Consider the following 24,261-nt stretch of genomic DNA (forward strand, 5'->3'; position numbering starts at 1 on the left):
GCTGACAAGATCTCATTTCATTCTTGAAGTAGCCCTCTAAGGTAGATAGTATGATTATCACCTCTATTGCAGAGATAAGAAAACAGACACAGAAGATGTAAGTAACCTGACCAAGATCCCATAGCTGTAAGCCACATAGCTGGGATGAACCAATGACTGTATTTCACTCTGTGTCCTCTCTAGTCACATGGTGTAATATTTATCTATCTGGGGTGACAGTGTGTCCCCATTGGATGATGACACTACTCTGTGCTGCTCTGGGTAGCTCTGGGGCTGTTAGCTGTCCTTACCCCTCAGGTGTTAAAGCAGTAGCGGCTGAGAAGGAAAGGGTTCTATCTCCTGTGTGTAGCCATTGCTTAGAGAAGCTTCAGAGTAGAGGTGCTAGAGCCCCCGTGAGCCATGGGATGTAATGTTTCTCTTTCAGTTTAGCTACTGCCTGTGTTCAGTTCTGATGCCCTCAGAATACTCTCTGACACCTGAAGGCCTGGGGCCTTCCCCCTTTGAGAGAGTGCCCAGCTTTCTGCCAAGACCCCTAAGAAAGAATTTGAGGTTGACAGCCAGGTGCAGAGGTTCATATCTGTAATCCCAGCACTTTGGGAGGCTGAGGAGGGAGGATGGCGTGAGCCCAGGAGTTCGAGATCAGCCTGGGCCACATGGCAAAACCCCGTCTTTATAAAAATTACAAAATTTAGCTGGGTGTGGTGGCACGTGCTGTAGTCTCAGCTACTCAAGAGGCTGAGGTGGGAGGATCGCTTGAGCTGGGCAGGTCGGGGCTGCAATGAGCTATGATTGCACCACTGCACTCCAGCCAGGGTGACACAGTGAGACCCTATCTCAAAAAAACAAACAAACAAACAAACAAAAAAAAAAAAAAAAAACAGAAAAAAAAAAAAGAATTTGGAGTTGGAGAGCAGTGTTCTTCTTGTATGCCCAGACAGATTCGACTAGATACCCAGGAGAAGGCTCAATCTGGGCTCAGACTATTATATCAGATCCTGGGGGGAAAAGCCCTAAACAGCTCAGGTACTTGTTAGCAGTTTTTCTTTCTGGGGTGGGGGTAGGTGGATTTTTCTTCCACATGATTATTTGGATATTTTGTTTTCTTCAAAATAAAAATGCATTACTTTTTTCAATGCTAATTTAAAAAGAAAACTCAAATATTCAAATTCAAAAAGTTTGGATGCAAATATTTTGGGAAAATCAGCCTAACACAGATGTTTTTCACTGGGTCTCAATGTTCAATTTAAAAAAAATTATTAATTATAGGAACCTTAAGTCACACTGCCTAGGTTCCAATCTGATGGCTACCAATTAGTAACTGCGACTCTTGGCAAGCCACTTAACTTCCATAAAAATGGGATCCTAATAGTACTTTCCTCGCACTGTTAGTAGACACTTAGTGATTGCAGCTGCTGTGTTCCAGGTATTGTTTTACATACTTAGTGCATTTACTCTTCAGCCGTCTGGGAGGCAGGTACTCTAAACTCATTTTACAGCTGGGGTTCCCACCCAGTGAGCCCCCAAATGGGATGTGAGCCCAGGCAGTTTGTCACCAGAGGCTTGCTTTAAGCTACACATCTAAAGCTGCCTCTCAAAAAGGGCAGTAGTCAGGATTTCATAACAGAACGCTTGAAAAGCGCTCAGCAGAAGCCTGACGCTTGATAAGCGCTCAATAAAGTTTCCTACGGTCACAGTAATATTTGGAGTTTTATGTTTGTTATAGAATAAATACGCATACAATCGCGATTACATTCAGCAGGGAATTTAAAGAGACCCGCTGCCCCGGGCGGGGTGGGAGCGCGGGTGGGGTGGGAGGAGGCGCAGCGGCGGGGCGCGCGGGCGCACCGGGAGGGCCGGGGGCGGGGTCAGCTAGGCCCCGCCCACCACCACCTGCGACAGGTGGAGCGCGCGGCGCGGGCGCACGGCCATGTCCTCCGAGGGCACGGAGCCGGGGCCGGGGTCCGGGCCCGGACCGGGGCCTGAGCCGGGGCCACTTTGTCCCGATCACGGCCAGGCTCTGAGCTGGTTCTGTGGCTCCGAGCGACGTCCCGTTTGCGCTGCCTGCACGGGTCTGGGCGGCCGCTGCCGGGGGCACCGCATCCGCCGGGCGGAGGAGCGCGCCGAGGAGCTGCGGGTGAGCGGGCGTGGGCGCCGGAAGGCGAGGGCTCCGGAGGGACCCAGAGCGCCTGGCAGGACCGGGCAGGGACTGGGGAGCCTGGGGCCGGGCGGACTCGACAGCGGGTCCCGGAGCCCAGGCTTCTCGGTGGCTTTGGCTATAGGACTAGGCGGTTAAGGGTGTGGCCTCTGAAGTCAGGCTGGCCTGAGTTCGAATCCACTCCCTGTGAGTCACGTAACTCTCTGAGCCTCAGTGTCTTCATCTGTAGTTTGGGGACAGCAACAATAATAATAGCGCATATTTATTAGAGTTGTGAGATATAAATAAGATAGTGGGTAAAATGCTTAGCGATTAGGGGATCCAGGCTCCCCAGCCCCCTTCCATTGTTCTGTTGTGGGGAGCTGGGGCTGGCGTGGGACAATGAAAGACTCAGCTGCTCCAGTTTTCAGTGGAAGGTGTGCGCCAGCTCCCGCCCCTGTGGAAGCTGACACTGATAAAATCCAGCGCCTCCTTATCCCTCAATCCCTGGACCCAAAGCCCCCCTTCTCCTTTCTTCTCTTCCCCCTGCTCCTTCCCCCTTCTGGCTTCAGGTGCAGTGATCTCTTTTTCACTTTCAGGATTGGCCTTGACTGTACTTCAAGCTGGTTTCACCTGGATAAACGGAGGGGGTGGGGATAATATCAGGAGGTTCCCCTTCACCCAGGCTTTCTCCCCACCTCCACTTCCAGCTCGGCTCCAGGATGGCCACCTTCTGGTCATCACCATTCTCCTGAGCGGCTGAGATTGGCGGAGTCCAAGTCACCTTGGGGCTTCTCTGTGACCCCTGGGGATTTCCTTGCAATTTGATTCAACAGCTTGTTTCTCCTAACCCCACACTGGAGTTCAGCCCTGCTGTGAGGCCTGAGGGCTCTTGCTGGGGACTTCTCCTATTCAGACTGGCCTATAATAAACACACCTTACAGGGTGCTGGGCTCTGGAGGGGTTCAGTTTTTCAGCAACGCCCAAAACCTCCTGGTTGGTCCTACCTGTTACCTCTGTCAGCAACAGTGATGGTGAAAATAAACCTGGATAACACGGTGTAGTCAACTTGCCTAACAGACAAAATCTTTGCAAATTCCAAAGTACTTAAATATCTGTCATCTCATTCTGTCTTGACCATTGCCTTTGAAGTGGTCCTACCTACAGTTTATAGATGAGGCACCTGAGGCCCAGAACAAAGCAGTAATTCCTCCAAGCTTCCTAAAGTTCAGGGGTGGGACCCAGGGAGTCATTGACTAGGCAAGAGGAAACTGCTGCTTTGCTTTGTGGTTGGAGGGAGGAAGTGATGCTAATGGGGGTGAGAATTTCATGGAAACCTTAAAAGTAGCTATCAGGACTGTATTTGAGTGGTGGAAAGGATGAGGCTGGGGCAGGTGGCAGGCCTGGTGCTGGGTTCGGCTGTGCTCTAACCCCAGGGAGTCTTCCTTGAACCCCTCTGAGGCCCTACGCATATTTATCTAATTTGCCTGAAGAGAGGTGGGTCTTTACCCTCTCTTCCTCCAAATTAGAGTAGATTTCTATCTTTTGTACATTCCTTCCTCTGTCCCTCCAGTCAGCAAATAAATCTCAGCCTAGGGCAAGATTGTTACCAAAACCCCCACCAGTTCTACGGCTCTCCGACCTCTGGATTCCTACCCTGTGGTTTTTCAGAAACCTTCTCAGTTCTCTCAATCAGTGGTGCATGGTAATCACAGTTTCCTCCTAGTCAACTCAATTCTGTAACTTTGTATTTGGACCTGTGAAATGTAAGACTAATTTCTACTTATTGGGGGAGAGATTTACAAGGGCTTCCTGGAAGAGGTCACTGAGTTGCCTTTTGGCAGATGGAACTGAGGCAGAATTCTTAGGGGAAACAGTGGAGGGACTGCTGCTTGGACAGGCTCTAGGTATCACCTCCAAAAAAGGAGTCAAAAGCAGGGCCCTAGCCCATACCTCCTTGGGCAAGTCATTTCTCTTTAGGCCTCAGCTTTCCCTTTTCTTTTCTTTTCTTTCTTTCTTTTTTTTTTTTATTAAGACAGTCTTGCTCTGTCGCCCAGGCTGGAGTGTAGTGGCGCTATCTCAGCTCACTGCAATCTCTGCCTTCTAGGTTCAAGAGACTCTTTCACCTCAGCCTCCTGGGTAGCTGGGGCTCTAGGTGCATACCACTACACCTGGCTAATTTTTTGATTTTTTGGTAGAGACGGGGTTTCTCCATATTGGCCAGGCTGGTCTTGCACTCCTGACCTCAGGTGGTCTGCCTGCCTCGGCCTCCCAAAGTGTTGGGATTGCAGGCGTAAGCCACCAAGCCCGGCCAGTATTCCCATTTCTAAAACTCCGCTGAGCTCATGGATGACGCTCATAGTTTTGAGAGCCATGAACTGCTGAACCGCTTGTGGTCAAGGCAGTGGTGTTCATTCATTCAAAAGATATTTATTCGGGGCCTTCTATGTTCAGAAACTCTCTCTGAGGCACTAGGACATAGAGAAATCAGACTTATGGTGCTTCTGTTCCAGTGGTAGGGGGACAAATACCCAAAAAGGTAAACACATAATATATAGTCAGCGAGCTGTAGGTGCAGGGGAGAAAAATAAAGCCAAGTAAAAGATTGGGTGAGGCGGGAGATGGTCAGGGAAGGCCTCTCTGAAGAGGTGACATCTGAGTGGAGTTGGGGAGTGGCGCGCGTGCGTGTACGCGCACACACACACAAACACACACACACACACAGAGACTGGTGGAAACGGAACAACAGGTGTAAAGGCGCTGAGGTCAGGAGAAGTTTGGTGCATTTAAGAAACAGGAAGAAAGCCAGCGTGGAGAGTGGTAAGAGGTGATATTGGAGAAATAAGCTGAGTCACATCAGGTTGGCTAAGCTAAGAAGTGTGATGTCATTGTGAGTGTACTGAAAGCCATTAGAGGGTTTTGAGCAGGGGCATGACCTGGTCTGATTTCCTTACAAAAGGTGGCTCTGGGTAGCTGGGGGTTAGGGGTGCAGAGTGCCTAGTAGGAGGTTCTAACAGTGGTTCCTGTGAGAGATCATGGCCATCTGGATAGAATAACTGGAGGAGAAGTGACCAGAGGAAAGAGAGAGAGACTTTGGAGTTGGGGCTGATAGGACTCACTCATGGAATTGATGTAGGGTTGGAGACAAACGCCTGGGTTTTTGGTCTGGGTAACAGGTGAATGATTGATTGATGGTGCTGCTTAATGAATGGGGATAACTTGCAGAAGAGCAGTTTGAGAAGCATGTTCTGTTCATGGACAGAACAAAAGGTATGGACAGTCAGGGAGCTGGGTATGTTGGAGGACCAAGAGTGTGTGCCAGAAAGTGATTATAATGGGCTGAGCGTGGTGGCTCCCACCGCAGAGGCGGGAAGATTGCTTGAGCCCAGGAATTGGAGACCAACCTAGGCAACATGGCAAAAGTCCATCTCTACACAAAATGCAAAAAATTAGCCAGGTGTAGCGGCACGTGCCTGTAGTTCCAGCTACTTAGGAGGGATGTGAGAGGATTGCTTGATCCCTGGAGGTCAAGGTTGCAGTGAGCCTTAATCATGCCATTGCACTCAGCATGGGCGACAAGCAAGACCCTATCTCAAAATAAATATATAAATAAATTTAAAAATAAACAAATGGCCAGGTGCAATGGCTCACACCTGTAATCCCAGCACTTTGGGAGGCCAAAGTAGTCAGATCACCTGAGGTCAGGAGTTCAAGACCAGCCTGGCCAACATGGTGAAACCATGTCTCTACTAAAAATACAAACATTAGCTGCATGTGGTGGCATACACCTGTAATCCCAGGTACTTGGGAGGCTGAGGCAGGAGAATTGCTTGAACCTGGGAGGTGGAGGTTACAGCAAGCTGAGATTGTGCCACTGCACTGCAGCCTGGGCAACAGAGTGAGATTCTGCCTCAAAAAATAAATAAACACAAGACAAAATGGACTTTAAGGCAAACATATGCAAACACATTACTAAAGATAAAGTCACTTAGAGAATGTGCAGTTCACCAGAAGCATATAATGATTCTAATCTTAAATGTTTCTCAATAATATAGCCTGAGAATATTCATAAAGCACAACTTTTAAAAAGTCATTATAATGATAGACTGTGGGGTTCTGGCATAAAGACAAAAGTGAGGTCACAGAGGGTATGATGGACAGTAAAAGGTGGTACCACGAATGTGTTGGTGGCCCCAGCTGAGCTGTTGCTGGAATAGGGATCCTAGAGTTAGGGAGAAGGACAGGGCATGGTGGGGAGGGTGTGGATCCTTGAAATGGAGATTTTGGAGGTGGTGCAGTTTTTGAGAATGATGAGATCTGGGCTATGACCATGGGAGTGGGTGGCTGAGGTGCGGTAACACGAGCAAATCACTGGGGTGGAGTGAACAGCTCATGTACATGGACCAAGATGCCACGAGTGTTGTTTGTGTTGCAGAACAAGATTGTGGACCAGTGTGAGAGGCTGCAGTTACAGAGTGCTGGCATCAGCAAGTACATGGCAGACGTCCTGCCAGGGAAGAATCAGAGAGCAGTGGTAATTCCTCTTCTTTCCTCTCTACTCAGCCCCCTCACAGGATAAGACCCTAGCCTTAGGGACTTGGGCAAGTCTAAGGTCCCTTACCAACCTCACAGGCTCATTGTGCTACTAGCAAAGCTGGATGTCCAAGAAGGTTGGCTTCCCACCCCTCAGAGACACGGTTTTGCCATCTGGGCAGGGTGGACTTGTTCTTGTACCATACCTGGTGCAAAGACTCTGCTAGCAAATGACTTTCTTGGGTATCTTGGCACAGGGGATCAAGAAGGGTAGTATTCTTCTACCACCTAGTTATTTTCTGCTCAGCTCCAGAATTATAAAATAACCTAGAGACTTTTACACTGAATATTCTCTACGACAATCTTTTGAAGTAGGTGGCAGTAACATCCCCATTTACAAATAGGAAAATGGGTCCTATTTGTAAATGGATGTTACTGCCACCTACTTCTGGCAAGGCCCGCACAGCCTCCTGGCAGTCGGTTCTATGACCTGGATCTTCTGTCTCCCAGGCTGGTGCTCCTTCTGCTACCTCCCACTGCTGAGTCTTTTTTTTTTTTTTTTTTTTTGTCTTTTTGAGATGGGGCCTCACTCTATCGCTCAGGCTGGAGTACAGTGGTGCGATCTCAACTCAATGCAACCTCTGCCACCTGGGTTCAAGCAATTCTTCTGCCTCAGCCAACCAAGTAGCTGGGATTATAGGCACCCACCACCATGCCCAGCTAATTGTTATATTTTTAGTAGAGATGGGGTTTTACCATGTTGACCAGGCTGGTCTTGAACTCCTGGGATCAAGCCATCTTCCCTCCTTGGCCTCCCAAAGTGCTTGGATTACAGGCGTGAGCCACCACGCTTGGCCTCCACTGCAGATTCTTTATTCAGTGGACTCATTCCCAGTACTGTGTCTTTACTCTCAAGTATGCCCCTCAGGGGCAGAGGCTATGAATATCGCTCTGCACATCCCCTCCCTCCTTTCCCTATAGTACATGGAGCAGACTTGGCACTGCTTTAGTCAAAGTTCTTTTAATTGCATGGAGCAAAACCCAGTTGAACAAGCATAAGCAAAACGGGATGTTTCCTGACAGGACACTAGGGGTCCCCGTAGGCCCTAAAGGGAGCTAGACCAGGAACCAGAAAGCTGCTAGGAGGCCAGGCGGCTATTCAGTGCCCATCTGTGCTTTGCTTTGCGTAATGATCTCCATCTTCCTCCTCTGCCCTCTTCCCCTCTCCTTCCTTATCCCTTTTATTTTCTTGTCTTACTGCACTGGCTATGACCTTAGTACTGTGTTGAACAGAAGCTAGTGTGGCAAATACTTTTTTTTTTTTTGAGATGGAATTTCGCTCTTGTTGCCCAGGCTGGAGTGCAACGGTGTGATCTCGGCTCACTGCAGTGTTGGCCTCCCAGGTTCAAGCAATTCTCCTTCCTCAGCCCCCTGAGTATATGGGACAACAGGCGCCCACCACCACGCCCAGCTAATTTTTTGTATTTTTAGTAGAGATGGGGTTTCAACATGTTGGTCAGGCTGGTCTTGAATCGCTGACCTCAGGTGATCCACTTGCCTCGGCCTCCCAGAGTGCTGGGATTACAGGCGTGAGCCATTGTGCCCAGCCAAGTTTTACTATTTGAGCAACTTGCAGGATGGAGCAGCCATTAACTGGGGTGAGGAAGGACTGCATGTGGAGAGATGGCTGGCGGAGGCAGGGAGGGGAATGATGGTTGGCGGAGGCGGGGACGGGAGTGGGGGAGACCAGGAGTTCAGCTGTGGGCATGTTAAGTTTGAGATACTGATTTGACATCCAAGTGAAGATGCTGAGTGGGTAGCTGCATATTATGAGCTGGGAGAGGGCTGGGTTGGAGATATAAATTTGGAATTTATCAGTGTTTAAATAGTATTGAAAGCCATGGGAGATGATGACATCACTAAGTGAATGAATGTAGACACAAAAGAGCAGGGGTTCAAAGACTGAGCCCTGGGGCACTTCACCTCCTATTGAGAAGACAGGAGGAACCAGCAAAGGGGACCAAGAAATCAGCTAATGAAATAGAAGTAAACTAAGAGAGCAGAGTGTCCCAGAATGGGTTCCAGGGAGGTGGGAGAGGTCACTGCTCTCCAATGGTGTGTATGTATTTAACTATTTTATCACACGTATAGATTCACGTGATTACTGCCACAATTAAAATACAGAACAGCTCCATCACAAGGACTCCTTGTGCTACCCTTTTGTAGCCACACATACCCTTTCCTCTCCCCTTGTATTATTGTTAATACAAAATTTCTGAATTTGGATTGCTAATCTCAGTAAAGCGTTTTTTATTTTTGTTTTAGGATTTTTGCATGTATGCTCAGGAGTGAGCTTAGTCTATGAATTTCATTTCTTGTGCTGTCCTTATCAGATTTGATATCAAGGTTATGTAAGCCTTATTCAATGGATTGGGAAACAGAACTCTTTTTTCTTAAGGGTTTACTTAAGATAAGTTGTTCTTAGTTTTGATCAAAGTTGCCATAGGTTTGACTATTTTGTTAGTCTTTAGAACTAGCTTCTAGTATTTTCGATCTGCTCTTTTGTATCTTTGTCTTAATTTCATTATTCTTTCCTCTTCTTTATTTATTTATTTTTTTTTGAAACAAAGTCTCACTCTGTTACCCAGGCTGGAGCACAATGGCACTATCATGGCTCACTGCAGCCTTGAACTCCTGCGCTCAAGTGATCCTCTTGCCTCGGCCTCCCAAAGTACTTGGATTGCCAACATGACCCACCGTGCCTAGATTATACATATATATGTCTGTGTGTATATATATATCTATATATATATATAGATATGTGTGTGTATGTGTGTGTGTGAAACTTATTCATTCGGCTGAACATGGTGGATCATGCCTATAATCCCAGCACTTTGGGAGGCCAAGGCAGAAGGATCACTTGAACCCAAGAGTTCGAGACTATTTTTGGCAATATAGCAAGACCTTTCCTCTACAAAAAATAAAAAAATTAGCCAGACATGATGGCATGGACCTAAAGTCCCAGCTACTTGGGAGGGTGAGGTGAGAGGATCACTGGAGCCTAGGAGTTTGAGACTGCAGTGAGCTATGATTGTAGCCTGGGTTACAGAGCAAGACCCTGTCTCAAAAAATAAAAAAATAAAAAACTTACTAGTTGGTTCAAATCTGCTCTCTACTTAATTTTTTTTTTTTTTTTTTTTTTTTTTTGAGACAGAGTCTTGCCCTGCCACCCAGGCTGGGGTACAGTGATGTGATCTCAGCTCACTGCAGCCTCCATCTCCCAGGTTCAAGCAATTCTCCTGCCTCAGCCTCCTGAGTAGCTGGGATTACAGGTGCCTACCACCACGCCCAACTAATTTTTGTATTTTTAGTACAGACAGGGTTTCACCATGTTGGCCAGGCTGGTCTCGAACTCCTGACTTTGGGTGATCCACCTGCCTCGGCCTCTGAAAGTGCTGGGATTACAGGTGTGAGCCACTGTGCCTGGCCACAACTACCCTTTTAAAAGGATGCTTGGACTATTTTTCTAGCATTTCTCTACTTTATTCTGAGAGGGTTTTTGGTTTGTCTACTCTCTGTCATGTCTTTGGAAAGGGAAGTTTTTTCTTTTCTTTGCTCTCCTTTTCTGGGAATGACTCAACAAACTTGTTGAGACTGACTAGTCTTTTAGGCAGGAATCAGAATCTGATTCAACTTGGGTGAGAATCTGTTTTGATCCAGGGTCACACAGTGCAACCATGTCTTCAGGATAGTCAGGAGAGTAATAGTGGGCTGGATGCAGTTGCTCATGATTATAATCCCAGCACTTTGGAAGACTGAGGCAGGAAGATTGCTTGAGTCCAGGAGTTCAAGGCTGCAGTGAGCTATGATTGTGTCACTACATTTCAGCCTAGGCATCAGAGCAAGACTCTGTCTTAAAGAAAAAAAAAAAAAAAGGCTGGGTGAAAAAAAATGCCTGTAATCCCAGCACTTTCGGAGGCTGAGGTGGGTGGATCACGAGATCAGAAGATTGAGACCAGGTTGGCCAACACGGTGAAACCCCATCTCTACTAAAAATACAAAAATTAGCTGGGCATGGCAGCGCATGCCTAATCCCAGCTGCTCAGGAGGCTTCAGGCAGGAGAATTGCTTGAACCCAGGGGGTGGAGGTTGCAGTGAGCTGAGATCATGCCACTGCACTCCAGCCTGGTGACAGTGCTAGACTCTGTCTCAAAAAAAAAAAACAAAAACAAAAGAAGAGCAATAGTGAATGAATGTCATTGAACACGTAATATGGCAGGCTTTATTCTACTTACTTTATATATATTAACACATTTAACCCTCACCGTAGCCTTATGAGGTAGGTACTGTTATTATTCTCATTTTACAGATTAGAAAATATAGGCATAGGGAAAATAAGGAATATGTTCCAAGTTCCACAGCTAATGAGTGGAGCAGTTAAGATTTAAATCTAGACACTATCTCTAAGGCTTAATTTCCTAACCACTATGTTATATTGCCTCAAGAGAACCCTAAAAACTTGGAGTCTTACCTTCTGCATTCACTTGCCATTCACTTAGCTACTCTCTCCTCCCTGTAAGGCAAATTGTGGGTCTCAGTCTTTTCTGTAAAACAGGGATGATTGCCCTGTGCACTGTACAGAGCAGGTCTTCAGGGACAGGGCATAGGGAAAGTGGCTGGCTGTCCCTGATGTTCTGATGTGAAGGAGGCAGTTCTGTCTCCACTTGTCTGGCAAGAGTGCAAGGGCAGCTGCTTTATGCAACAGGTGCCCTTGGGGAGGATGGGTTGCCAGGTGCCGTCTGGTATAAGGGAATGGGATTAGACTGAGAGTCAAGAAAATTGGATTCTAGTCTCAGCTCTGCCACTGAATTGCCATGTGAGTGCTACCAAGAGATTTTTTTACTAAGTCTGAAAAAATTTCCTGGGTGGGCACAGTGGCTCATGCCTATAATCCCAGCACTTTGAGGGACTGAGTTGGGCATATTGCTTGAGCCTAGGAGTTTGAGACCAGCTTGGGCAACATGGTGAAACTCCATCTCTATTTTTAAAAAGAGATATTAAAAATAAAAAAATTTCCCATTCAGTCAATATTTGAGTACCTGCCACATGCCAGGCACTGAGCTAAGAATTACAAGGAGACACCTGTTAACTTCATTGTCTGAGAATTGATTTCAGGCCTTTTCTGTGGCAGATAAAAATTCTACCACAGAACCAGTTGAAACGGACAGCTTTAGGAAGTCATCAGTTTTTTTCCCTCAGACATGGTGAAATATCAACTGGATCCCTGCTGGTATCGATCTTGCTGATGGGATGACTTTTTAGGCCCTCTGCCCTGCAATTCTGTGATTCTCTGACCTTGATCCTTTGATCTTGTATTCCCAATTGTGATGACATGTCTGTATCTCAAAATTCTTTACCCTAAACCATATTTGGGAAGTCTTAGGGCTGAGATGTCAAAGCAAAAGGGCTTATATGCTATTATTTCCATCACTAAGTCGTGGCAGACGTTGCTAATCAATTTCAGCACTCCTTTCCACTGAGCCTAAACCCACTTAATCCTGACTGGGGCTTTGCAGGGACCACCCAACTCCTCATTTTATCCCTCATCAGAGCATGGCCAGTGCAGCAAGGGAACTGGTTATCCAGCGGTTGAGTCTGGTGAGAAGTCTTTGCGAGAGTGAGGAGCAGCGGTTACTGGAACAGGTGCATGGCGAAGAGGAGCGGGCCCACCAGAGCATCCTGACACAGCGGGTGCACTGGGCCGAGGCGCTGCAGAAGCTTGACACCATCCGCACCAGCCTGGTGGGCATGCTCACCCACCTGGATGACCTCCAGCTGATTGTAAGTCGGGCAAGGATGAGGGCATGACCAGTTGGCCAGGCTCCCCAAATGTCTGAAAACATCAAGAATGTTTGTTGGTATGTGGTGGGTGGAAATGAGAATTTGGAGGAGGGGTGAGTGACCAAGATTCTTTGCTTGGCCAAACTTTAGTCAGGCTTCTGAACCCTCTCCCTGGCCCATCTGTGCACTTCATTATAAAAACCAGTTTTTGCAAAAGAATCTTGCAAAGTCAATGTAGCCAGAAACCCCTATCCTTGACATCTGATCATCCTCGATATCTGATCAGGTTCCTCATCCACCACCATCTCCCAGGTGATGTCTGATCACTGTGTTCTGTCTGCAGCAAAAATCCTGTTAGGTAGGTTTAGCCATAATCTCCCTTACCCCCAATGTTTCCTCTTCATAATTTTCCATCCAATAACCCCCTGCCCTGCTCCTTAGCTATACATTTCTACCTGCCCATGCTGTATTCAGAGTTCAGCCCAATCTCTCTCCCACTGCAAGACCTCATTTTAAAGAGGTCTTGAATAAACTCTGCCTTAATGTGCTTTAGGGATTACAGGGAATAAAATTAGGTTTTTTGGGCACTGATAATAGTTTTCTTTTGATAGTCAATGTGTACTGAGTGCCTATTACATGTGAAGCACTGTGCTATGGTGCAGAGTAACCGGATGCACCTGCCAGCTGCTCCCAGCCTTATAAAGGAGATGAATACACTAACTGACAATTCGGGTATGGAAGGATATGTACTGCTGTAGAGGAAATCACCCATGCTAGGGTCTGACAGTCCAGGCTAAGGGAAGGCGGGGTCAGAGAAGGTTCCAGGATGAAGTGACTTAGAAGCTGATGCCTGAAAGATAAGAAGAATAGCTGTGTCAAAGGAAGTGAGGAGGTGGAGAGAGTTCAGAAGCACGTAGAGAGAACACTCTGCTCTGGGGAACTGACGAGGGCTCTGATATGAAAATACAGAGCTCATCCTTAATCCTACCACCCAGAAATCACCATGATTCATATTTGGTACATAGCCTTTCAAAGTATTTTATATGGATAGGCAGCTGCCTGCAGTTTTGAGGGGAGAATGTGGCATCTGAGTCACAAGCAGAGGACGGAGAATGTGGAACACCTGAGCTGTCCCACTGCCTCTGCAAGTAGGGCAGTTTTCATGACTGCCCGCAACAGTGCATTCATTTAGTCACAGCTTCCATGGACAGAGCACGCTCTTTCACAGACACTGGGACAGTCACAATAGAAAACTCAGAAGGAGTCACAGCCATCCAGAAACGGACAGTCTTCATGGGGGATGCTGTCGGGTGAACAGGTGATGGTCCTGAGTGGAGTTGAGGGGAATCCAGGATGCCCTGGGATATAGGGTAGAGTGACTCACTCTGAGCATGTGTTATGGGGTGTGAGTGTGTGTGTGTGTATGTGTATGTGTAGAACAGCTTAGAAAGCTTTATGCTGGTCTTAAAAGAGTAGAAGTTTTTATTGTAGAGTCCACATGGAGCCTTTTATGGTAGTTAAATATGTCCTAGCATTGACTACCTGCTGAGTTTCTGGTGCCAAGCCTGACTGTGTTTTCTTTTCTCACAGCAGAAGGAGCAAGAGATTTTCGAGAGGTGAGTATAGACCCCATGATTTGACTGGGTAGTTTTGGAGACCCTTAGGCCTCTACACACTCCACTGCCTTCAGGCCCTGCTGCTCTTGGGAGAATGCACAGAGTGTGCAGCTGAGTGGTTTCCCTGGAGCCCAGCTCTGTGGACAGGGTATCTCTCTGCCCTTGGCTTAGAGAACTGCTCAAAACACATGGGAAGGCAGTGGAATACTTAGTAATCCAAGACTCGCCACTGCTTTCTTAAACTTCCTCTGTAAAAAGGTAGTCACCCTGTTGGAAGGTTTTACCACCTCCATCTGCAGATGAAAAGGTTGAGACTCTAAAAGGGGAAGGGACCTGCCTAAGCCTGGAACCCAGGGATGGACCCATCTAACACCTGCCCCAGTACTGTCGCCTCTGCCTCACTCCTCCTTTCTCTGATGGAGGAATCTTTGAAGCCTAAATCAGCATCAACACTCAAATTTTGCATTTTAACTCTTCAATAATAAAATAATTTCACCAGATCCTGTGTGGGTTCTAAAAGACTGAGAGCCAAGCCCTGAGCTAGTGGCCAAGAGGACATACTTTGCTAGGCAGAGTAATTCACAAACCTTCTGTGTGCAATTTCAGAGCTATACTTAGGGAACACAGTCCATTCTTCTTGTTTATTCACTTATTTATTTTTCTATATTTCAGTGGGTACAAATAATTTATTTTTATATTTAAGTTTCGATAGCAATACATGTGCATGAGAAAAAAATTCCACGGATATAAAGCCATTTAAAATGAAAAATAAATCTTGCTAGGCATGGTATCTCACACCTGTAATTCCAGCACTTTGGGAGGTCAAGGCAGGAGGATAACTTGAAGCTAGGAGTTTGAGACCAGCCTGGGCAATACAGTGAGACCTGATCGCTACAAAAAAATTTTAAAATAGCCATGTTTCCTGCTGAGAGCCTGGTTCCTCAGAAGGCTGAGACAGGAGGATCACTTGAACCTGGGTGGTTGAGGCTGCAGTGAGCCATGATCACACCACTGCACTCTCCTGGACAACACAGTGAGACCATATCTCCAAAAAAAAAAATCTCCATTACCCTTTCCCAATCCCATTCCCTAGCAGTGATGGGTTTGAAAAGATGTGCATTTGTGGACTTGCTATGTATAGGCATTGGAGGGTATGTGGGGGTTTTTTGGTTGTTGTCTTAAAAAAAATTTTTAGGCTGGGCACCGTGGCTCATGCCTGTAATCCCAGCACTTTGGGAGGCTGAGGCGGGTGGATCACTTGAAGTCAGGAGTTCAAAACCAGACTGGGCCAACACTGCGAAATCCTATCTCTACTAAAAATTCAAAAATTAGTCAGGTGTGGCAGCGTGCACCTGTAGTCCCAGCTACTCAGGAGGCTGAGGCAGGAAAATTGCTTAAACCTGGGAGGTGGAGGTTGCAGTGAGCTGAGATCGAGTCACTGCACTCCGGCAACAGAGACACCCGTAATCCCATCACTTAGGGAAGCCTAGGCAGGCAGATCACTTGAGGTCAGGAGTTCACAACCAGCTTGGCCAACATGGTGAAATCCCATCTCTACTAAAAATACAAAAATTAGCTGGGTGCGGTGGCACACACCTGTAATCCCAGTTACTGGGGAAGCTGGGGCAGGAGGATCACTTGAGCCCAGGAGGCGGAGGTTATAGTGAGCTGAGAGCATGTCAGTGTACTCTAGCCTGGGTGACGGGAGTGAAATCCTGTCTCAATAAAAGTAGGATCATTTTATACCTGTTGTTTTAAAACTTGTTAGCCTATCTGGGACATGTTTCCCTGTCCATACATTTAGATTCCCCTCACTTCTTTGAAAGTCTGTGAAGAATTGCACAGTGTAGATGGATCACATTTATTTTACTGTCTCCTAATGCATGCTCGGCTTGTTCTCACTTCTCCACTTGTACAATCTTTTCACACTTCTGCCTGTCTTCTCTATCTCCTTTGTCTTCATCTTTAATACATTGTATCCTTAATATCAAGCTGATCTCGTTTTTGAAAAAAAATTGATCTTTAATTTTTTTATTCAAAAGATTTCGAACTTACAAAAAAGTTACAAAGGTAATGAGCTTCACCTAGAAAATAGCAATTGTTAACATTTTGCCGCATTCACTCTCACTTACTCTGTCTTCCTATTTGTCGAGCATATATGTTAAAAACTTATTTTTTAATTTTTAAAAATAATTTTAAAAAAGAAAAAAAAACTTTTTTCTAAGACGAACTTTCACCATGATGGCCAGGCTGGTCTTGAACTCCTGACCTCAGGTGATCCACCTCAGCCTCCCAAAGTGCTAGGATAACAGGCGTGAACAACCGCGCCTAGCCAAAAACTTATTTTTTTATGGTCTATTTGAGGGTAAGTTCCAGAAAACATGAACTTTTCTTTCAAAATACTTCAGCATGTTTCTTCCAGAAACAAAGACATTGTCTTATATAACCCTAGCATAAAATTGAGGAAGTTTAACATAGATATAATACTATAATCCGATACACAGTCTATATCCAACCATTACCAATTGTGCAAATGTTCTTAACAGTGTTTTATTTCATTTTCCTACTTCAGCTGGTCCTTTAAAGTCTAGAATTTTTCTTTAGCTTTTTTAAAAACATTTTTAAAGAGTCAAGGCCAGTTTTATAGGATCTCCCTCAATTGGGGTTATCTGATGTTACCTTATGATTAGATTCAAGTTATACATTTTTAGCAGGAATACCTCATAACTGATGTATCTTCAATTCATCATATCTGGGGGCCCATGATGTCCCTTTGTCCATTACAAAGGATGTAAATTTTGAGTACTTGGTTAAGGTGATGTCCACCAGGTTTCCCCATTATAAAATTATACTTTTCCTTTTATCATTAATAAGCAGTCTGTGGGGAGACACTTTCTGCATATATATCCTGTGTCCCTTCAGACTTTCTCCCATAGTTTTAGCATCCATTGGTCATTCCTGCCTGAATTATTCCTTTATTATTTGCTTGTTTGTTCACTTATTCAATATTAATACAGACTCATGGATTCTTATTTTATTCAATGCATTATAATCTGTCACTGCCATTACTAACTTTGTCATTCAGACTGTCCTAGATTTGGCCAGTAGGAGCCTCTTCAAGTTGGATCCTGTGTCCTTTTGAAAAGTTCCTATTCTTGGAGCACTGTCTTGCTCTCTGGCATAAGAAGCACAAGAAGATAACCCCAGCTTAACTTGTGCTTTTCCTGCCCTGGAATCAGCTGCTTCTCCAGGGGTCCTGGTGGTTTTTATTGGAGAATAATATTTAGAAACCAAGATCTGGGCATTAAGGATACTCAGTGACCTTGTTTCCAGGTCTCAGTGTACAACAGATGGAACTAGGAAGAGAGAGCCAGAGAGCGTGTATAGCTTTTTGATGCATACGTTTGTATCGCAACTTTTTTTTCTTTTTTTTTGACACAGAGTCTGCTCTGTCACTCAGGCTGGAGTGCAATGGTGCAATCTTGGTTCACTGTAACCTCTGCCTCCTGGATTCAAGTGATTCTCATGCCTCAGCCTCCTGAGTAGCTGGGATTACAAGCATGTGCCACCATGCCCAGCTAATTTTTGTAATTTTAGTGGAGACAAGGTTTCACCATATTGGCCAGACTGGTGTTGAACTTCTGACCTCAAGTGATCTGCCTGCCTCAGTCTTGCAAAGTGCTGGGATCACAGGCATGAACCACCATGCCCAGCCTATATCACAACTTCTAATTCCAATGTAACACCTCAAGGTTTTCCTTTGCCCTCTCCCTTTCTACATTTGTACCTCTTGTTATTTTACAGTGAGGACTCCAGCTCCCAACAACATCAATACTTGCTCAATCCTATAATACATACAAAGTTGTCTGAGCATCGCTAAGCCCATACTGCTGTTGACAGGCCTCTTCACAGAGTTCCAGATTTGTCTGTACTTCTTTATGCCCCTAGGCTGAGGGAGTATACTCTCAAAGCACTGTGTTCAAAAGTTCCCAAGCCCCATCTAGCTGAAAACTCACTTATCTGAGAAGTGCCTTACTGGCTCTGGTGTTTCCATGCTGGTGGCCGGGCTCAACTCTGACTGGACACTGCAGCAGATGCTGCCGCACCGTCTGGGTGTTCTGATCCCGACCGGGGCCTGCTGTCTTCAGGCCCTGTTTCATTTCCACCCCTTTGGGGCCATGAGTTTTGTCTTCGGTACCATAGGGAAGCTATGTCAGGTGCTTCACTGTAGACTTTACTGTCTACATTCAGTCTCAGATTTGCCCTGGAATGACAGCTTAGCACCGCTGACATCAGCTCCTCTTTCTTCCCCACCTGTTGGCGAGAGCTTCTGCCTTCTGAGAAGATGGCAATAGACCCTCTCTTGTCCTGATCACAAGGCGCCTTTGTTACTAGAGCTTGCTTCCAGAATTTCCAAGGCTTTGTTCACCTCATGCCTCCCAAGCCAGGACAGTCAGTGACAGTCTTGCAAAGAGCTATCAGGGCACAGGCCCCACCTCTGTGCCCCCCTCCATTTATGGGCAGAGCCATAAGATATGGGGAGAGAGCGTGTGCACTCAGAACCACTGCCGGATCTCAAAGCCATCTTCAGGATTGGAGGCAGGAGGAAAGGTCTTTCTTAGAACCTGGGGCAAAGGGCTGCAAAGCTCCATGGTAAATCCCTACTTTGTCCTCTATTCCTTTGAGATTTCACTTCAGGTCAAGGAAAAAATTACGTTGAATGCTGCCTGGGCTTCATCCCAATTTTTTTCCATTGTTGCAGGGAGACAGGACTTGAATCCAGCACCCCATTTTAGCTCTGAACATGTTCTGTCCTGTCAAATGAGAGAACCACTACCTCCCAGGTGATAGCAAAGTTGAAGCGCAATTCTATAGAGAAAACAGCAAGCCCAGGGCCTGGCTGCTGTTTTCAACTTGGCAAGTTGAAATGGCAGTTTCAAATGGCACTTCTCAACTTCTAGGCATCATATTGTCCTAAATTGCCTTTCCAACAAAACCCAGGCCCCACTGTGAGCTGAGGAGAGAGATCTTAGGAGCACAGTGGCATGACTCATTTGTGGCTGGGGTGGTAACTGATGGCCCTTTTTTCCCTCTGGTGTTCACATTTTTAAAGTAGAGGAGTGGCTGTACCCTCTGACAAAACCCAGGGAAACATGACTGCCGCAGCAGGTCTGGGAGGGAGGTGAGAGATTTTCTGGGCAAGGGTAAGATGCTGAGGTAGAAAGACTACTGTGCAGGGGTTCCAGAACCCCAGGCCTTAGCCCAGCTCTGCCATTAACTTACTGAGAGACCCTGGCAAGTTACTTCCCCTGCAGAGCACACAGCCTTCAATTTCTAATACTGGCACCAAGAACACATCTCCCTGTAAACTGTGTACCAGCTTGGCTGATATTGAGGTTTCTGGGGGCACAGGGGAAATGCCCACCTTCCCTTTTGGCCCAAGCCCCTTTGTGGGGCCTGAATGCCACTGGTTTTTTTTTTTTTTTTTTTTTTTTTTTTTTTTTTTTTCTTGAGACAGGGTCTCACTCTGTCACCGAGGCTAGAGTGCAGCGGCATGATTTCAGCTGACTGCAGCCTCTACCTCCTGTGTTCAAACAGTCCTCCCACCCCAGCCTCCCAAGTAGCTGGGACTACAGGTGCATGCCACCACACCCAACTCATTTTAAATTTTTTATAGAGACGGGGTCTTACTGTGTTGTCCATGCTGGTCTCAATCTTCTGGGCTCAAGCAATCCTCTCCCACCTCAGGCCTCCCAAAGTGCTGGGGTCACAGGGGTGAGTCACTGCACCTGGCCCTAGCTGCCAATTTTGGTGTCACCCTGATAGAAGGATTTTACTTCTGCCCTTGTCCTCACCCCATATTGATCCAGATATATTTCCAGAATCATCCTGAATCTCTGTTTCTGTTTCTCCCCATATAAGGACTGAAGAAGCAGAGGGCATTTTGGATCCCCAGGAGTCGGAAATGTTAAACTTTAATGAGAAGTGCACTCGGAGCCCACTACTGACCCAACTCTGGGCAACGGCAGTTCTTGGGTCCCTCTCAGGTTAGAAGCAGTAGAGCCCAGGACCATTAGGACAACTGGGCCTCTGTCTGTCTGTCTGGGGTTCACTCCTGGTTCGCACTGGGGACCAGGGCATCTGAGATGGCAGCTTAAACCAGGCATGCTGGATGCAGGCTGGTCAGTAGGGCCAAGGTTCCAGACAGGCCTGGGGCAGATGGGCAAAGTCCTTCCCATTTTCAGACTATCATGTTCTGTGGTTGGGTCTGAGATAAATCTCATTCCTATAAATCATGTCTTCCTTATATCCTGCCCTACCAGGGCAGCTCAGTATTATTTATTGGAAACCTGGGGTTTAAGAAAATATAAATGAGGGCCCACTGGAGAACATCTGGACCAAGAATCAAACTGCCTAATTTGCCTCACTTACTCACTTTACACGCACTGACTCAGACCAACTGTGGGTCCCACCCTGTGCCACACGCTGGGGCCACAGAGGTAAGCATGACATGGTCTTCTGCCTCCAGGAATTCCCATTTAGCACGGGGGTTCTCCGGAGCAGGCCTTCTCCAAATTACATGGAAGCTTCCATCCTCCCAATGGTAGCTTTTGCACAATTCATGGAACAGTTAGGTTAATAGACTGATTTTTTTTTTTTTTTCAGTTTTAATCCTCCCTCCTTATATTATCCTTATGATTTTGGCACAAGATGTAGCTTGTCTACTGGAGATTCTGGTATCAAACGATGCCTGATTTACCAGCAGTTTAGTTATTGGCTGGAAATTGCATATCTCATGCTTCCTAGCTTCCTGAGGCTGTGTTTCTAGGACAAAACCAATCTGGAGGCCACAGATATGAACAGGTAGAAAGCAGCATAATCAGTGCTAGGCATAGGAACAAAATGCTTTGTCTTCATTTTGCCCCTGACACCGACTCAGTGTGTGAACTTGGGCAACTCACTTCTCTCTGGGCCTTATTTCTAACAGAGTTTACAGATGAGGGTCTTGACCAATAATAACTGTTGTTATCAGGGCTATAGTTTATAGAGCACTTACATGCTGGGCACTTTACATGTATGATTCTGTTTAATTCTCATGATCGCTCAGTGAGAAGTCCTATTTTGACCCCCATTTTGTAAATGTGCCTCAGAGAGAGTAAATGGCTTATCTGAGCTCACCGTGCCAATGAGTGGTGAGGAACTTTTTGCTACCTGGCAAGACCAGGTTAGGGCAGGGGTGGGCTCTCGGCAACTCTGATAATTCTTTCTGGCAGGTACAGAGGACATACGGATCGATGAGAGGACAGTCAGCCCCTTCCTGCAATTGTCAGATGATCGAAAGACCCTGACCTTCAGCACCAAGAAGTCAAAGCCCTGTGCAGATGGCCCGGAGCGCTTTGACCACTGGCCCAATGCCCTGGCTGCCACCTCCTTCCAGGATGGGCTCCATGCCTGGATAGTGAATGTCCAGAACAGCTGTGCCTATAAGGTGGGCGTGGCCTCAGGCCACCTGCCCCGCAAGGGCTCTGGCAGTGACTGCCGTCTGGGCCACAATGCCTTTTCCTGGGTCTTCTCTCGCTATGATCAGGAGTTTCGTTTCTCACACAATGCGCAGCACGAGCCCCTGGGGCTGCTGCGGGGCCCAGCCCAGCTGGGTGTGCTGCTGGACTTGCAGGCTCGGGAGCTGCTCTTCTATGAGCCAGCCTCTGGCACAGTGCTCTATACCTATCATGGGGCCTTCCCTGGGCCCCTCTTCCCAGTCTTTGCTGTGGCCGATCAGACCATTTCCATCGTTCGCTGACCTCTGGCCACAGGAAGCCAGGTCCACCTCCCACCACCCTTTCAGGCCATGTTTTTACTGAGTGTCCTTTTCCCAAATGATGTATGTGGTGTTTCTAAGGGAAACAGGGCCCACAATCAGTGGGCAGCTTTAGGAGGGATGGGGATCTGTTTCAGATCTAGGCACAACCTGTAAATCACAGGTGTCCAAACTTTTGGCTGCCCTGAGCCACAGTAGAAGAAGAATTTTCTTGGGCCACATAAAATAACAATAGCTGATGAGCTAAGCTAAAAAAAAAAAAAAAAAAAAAACTCTGTATAATTTTTGTGATATCTGCCACCACAGATAAGCAAAAAAGCCCTCGAATTCAAAGAGTTGGACATTGCTGCTTTGAATGCTGGGTATCTGTGGGGAACCTGCTACTACTTCCTGGGCCTTAGTCTCCCAAATCCACCATGTATCTGCCCCTCTGAGGGTGTCTTCACTTTGTCTCTGGCATCCAGCATGGTGCCTGGTACATAGCAAGTATGCAATAAACATTTGGCAGGTGAGTGGATGGACAGATGGAGAGGTGAATGTAGGTAGGTGGATGGACAGGTGACTGGGTGGATGTGGTGGTCTCGGGAGAAGCACTGCTATTCAGCCGCCTGCTCCAGCTTTGCACGTGAAGAAGTGCTTCTCTTCACAGGCAGAGAAGGCTGGCCAAAGTTTCTGCATCCCATTAATTCAGTGCCTCTGTCTTTTTCATGACACGGCACATAGAGAAAATATTTTTTCTAGCACACAAGGGCAAACTGAAAGGCTGCTTCTGGCCAGAGGACTCTGGCATGGGGGACTGTGTCCTCCCCAATGTCCTGCCTAGGCTCTCAGAGGACCAGGGGGTTGTGTCTCCAGGTAACCTGACTGCAGCCACATCATCAGCATCTGTCTCACACCTGCCAGCTGAGCCCCAGCCTGTGTCCACCAGTAAAAGCAGGGAGGGCCTTTTCCCTTAGAGCAGCTGATAAGTTTCCCTACCTGATGGCCCCCTCTGACATAAACTGCACACCTGGGGTGAGGGCTTAAAGCCAGAAATTGCTGAGGGAGCCAGAGGGCCAGCCTTAGGGCACATGGACATTATTAAAGGTCTTAAAAGCATTAAAGATTTATTCCGTGTTCTTTGTTGGTAATTAGGTGTATACTGTATGCTGGCCCGTCTTCATACCCTTATCGCATTCTTGGAAATAAGTGGGTGGCAGCTCAGCATAGCAGAAAGAGCCTGGAGATGCTACCAAGACCCAAGGCAAGTTCCTTTATGTTTGTGTCTGTTAGGAGTTCACCCTAGAACAGCGGTCTTCAAATGTTTGTCCAGGAACTCTCTTCTAAAGCAATCTTACCTACAACTTTAGGCTCCTGGGTCCAAAGAAGATGAGAGGCAGAGCCCTCCCCACTTTGTTTGGGAGCCATAGAGTAGTTTGAAAACCACTGTTTATTTTTTATTTTTATTTTTTGAGACAGTCTCAAAGGGAGGCCGAGGCGGGTGGATCATCTGATGTCAGGAGTTCAAGACCAGCCTGGTCAACATGGTGAAACCCCATCTCTACTAAAAATACAAAAAATTAGCTAGGCATAGTGGTGTACACCTGTGATCTCAGCTAATCAGGAGGCTGAGGCAGGAGAATTGCTTGGACCTGGGAGATGGAGGTTGCAGTGAGCCGAGATCGCACCACTGCACTCCAGCCTGGGCGACAGAACGAGACTCAGTCTCAGAAAAAAAGAGGAAATTACTGTAGCCTGGCCTTGGTGCCAGTCCCAAGACTTTGGTCAAGCCCCAAAGAGATCTTCCCTGCCTTTGCCTGGGCACAGCCCCAGCTAAAAAATCTGGGGCAAAGCCAAAGCTCTTCTTGGCCGGAAGAGCTTGAAGGCCTGAAACACCCTCCCTCAGGAAGCCTGGGGTCAGTGCTTAGTTTGAAAAGCAGGATGCTAAGCCATCCTGCAGGGACACTGTCCATTAGCACCACATAGTACGAAGGGGAGAATTTAAACAAGGAACCCCATGACAGTCATGAGAAGAAATCCTGTTGACCTATGCCTGCTTTGTGTTAGGTAATATGCTGTTACTTACATGCACGGATAACCCTCAAAGCTACCTCGTGGAAGGCCCCCCAGGCCGTGTCTCCCCCGATCCACCAACTCAGCTTCTCACAGCAGCCTTCATTCAAGTTCATGGGCCTGCTGCAGGATTGCCCTCCTCATTTGTCTGCTCATCTAAAGCCACCCCCCAATGCCACCCCTCAATTGAGCATCCACTCCAGAGCCCTCCCTGGCTGCTGGCACCAGAACACACTGCCAGGTGTGTGCCTGTGTTTTTAACACGT

General features: G+C 46.9%; 1 protein-coding gene across 6 annotated transcripts; it reads left to right on the forward strand.

Moving 5' to 3' along the window:
* Nucleotides 1-1,885: 1,885 nt before the first annotated feature.
* On the forward strand, nucleotides 1,886-22,134 carry BSPRY (B-box and SPRY domain containing). 6 transcript variants are annotated; one of them, XM_032240414.1, is made up of 6 exons: nucleotides 1,886-2,134; nucleotides 6,570-6,668; nucleotides 12,278-12,508; nucleotides 14,099-14,124; nucleotides 20,047-20,171; nucleotides 21,399-22,134. In XM_032240414.1, exons 1-6 carry the CDS (start codon nucleotides 1,928-1,930, stop codon nucleotides 21,923-21,925), a joined length of 1,215 nt encoding a protein of 404 aa, XP_032096305.1. In that variant the 5' UTR covers nucleotides 1,886-1,927; the 3' UTR covers nucleotides 21,926-22,134. The 6 variants fall into 6 exon arrangements, with proteins under 6 accessions (XP_032096305.1, XP_032096307.1, XP_032096306.1 ...); XM_032240416.1 differs by having other exon boundaries at nucleotides 1,895-2,134; nucleotides 21,405-22,134; XM_032240415.1 differs by having other exon boundaries at nucleotides 1,895-2,134; nucleotides 14,102-14,124.
* The last annotated feature ends 2,127 nt before the right edge of the window (nucleotides 22,135-24,261 follow it).

Source organism: Sapajus apella, unplaced genomic scaffold (genome assembly GCF_009761245.1).
Source record: "Sapajus apella isolate SASKATOON/1434 unplaced genomic scaffold, GSC_monkey_1.0 scaffold46, whole genome shotgun sequence".
NCBI lineage: Eukaryota > Metazoa > Chordata > Mammalia > Primates > Cebidae > Sapajus > Sapajus apella.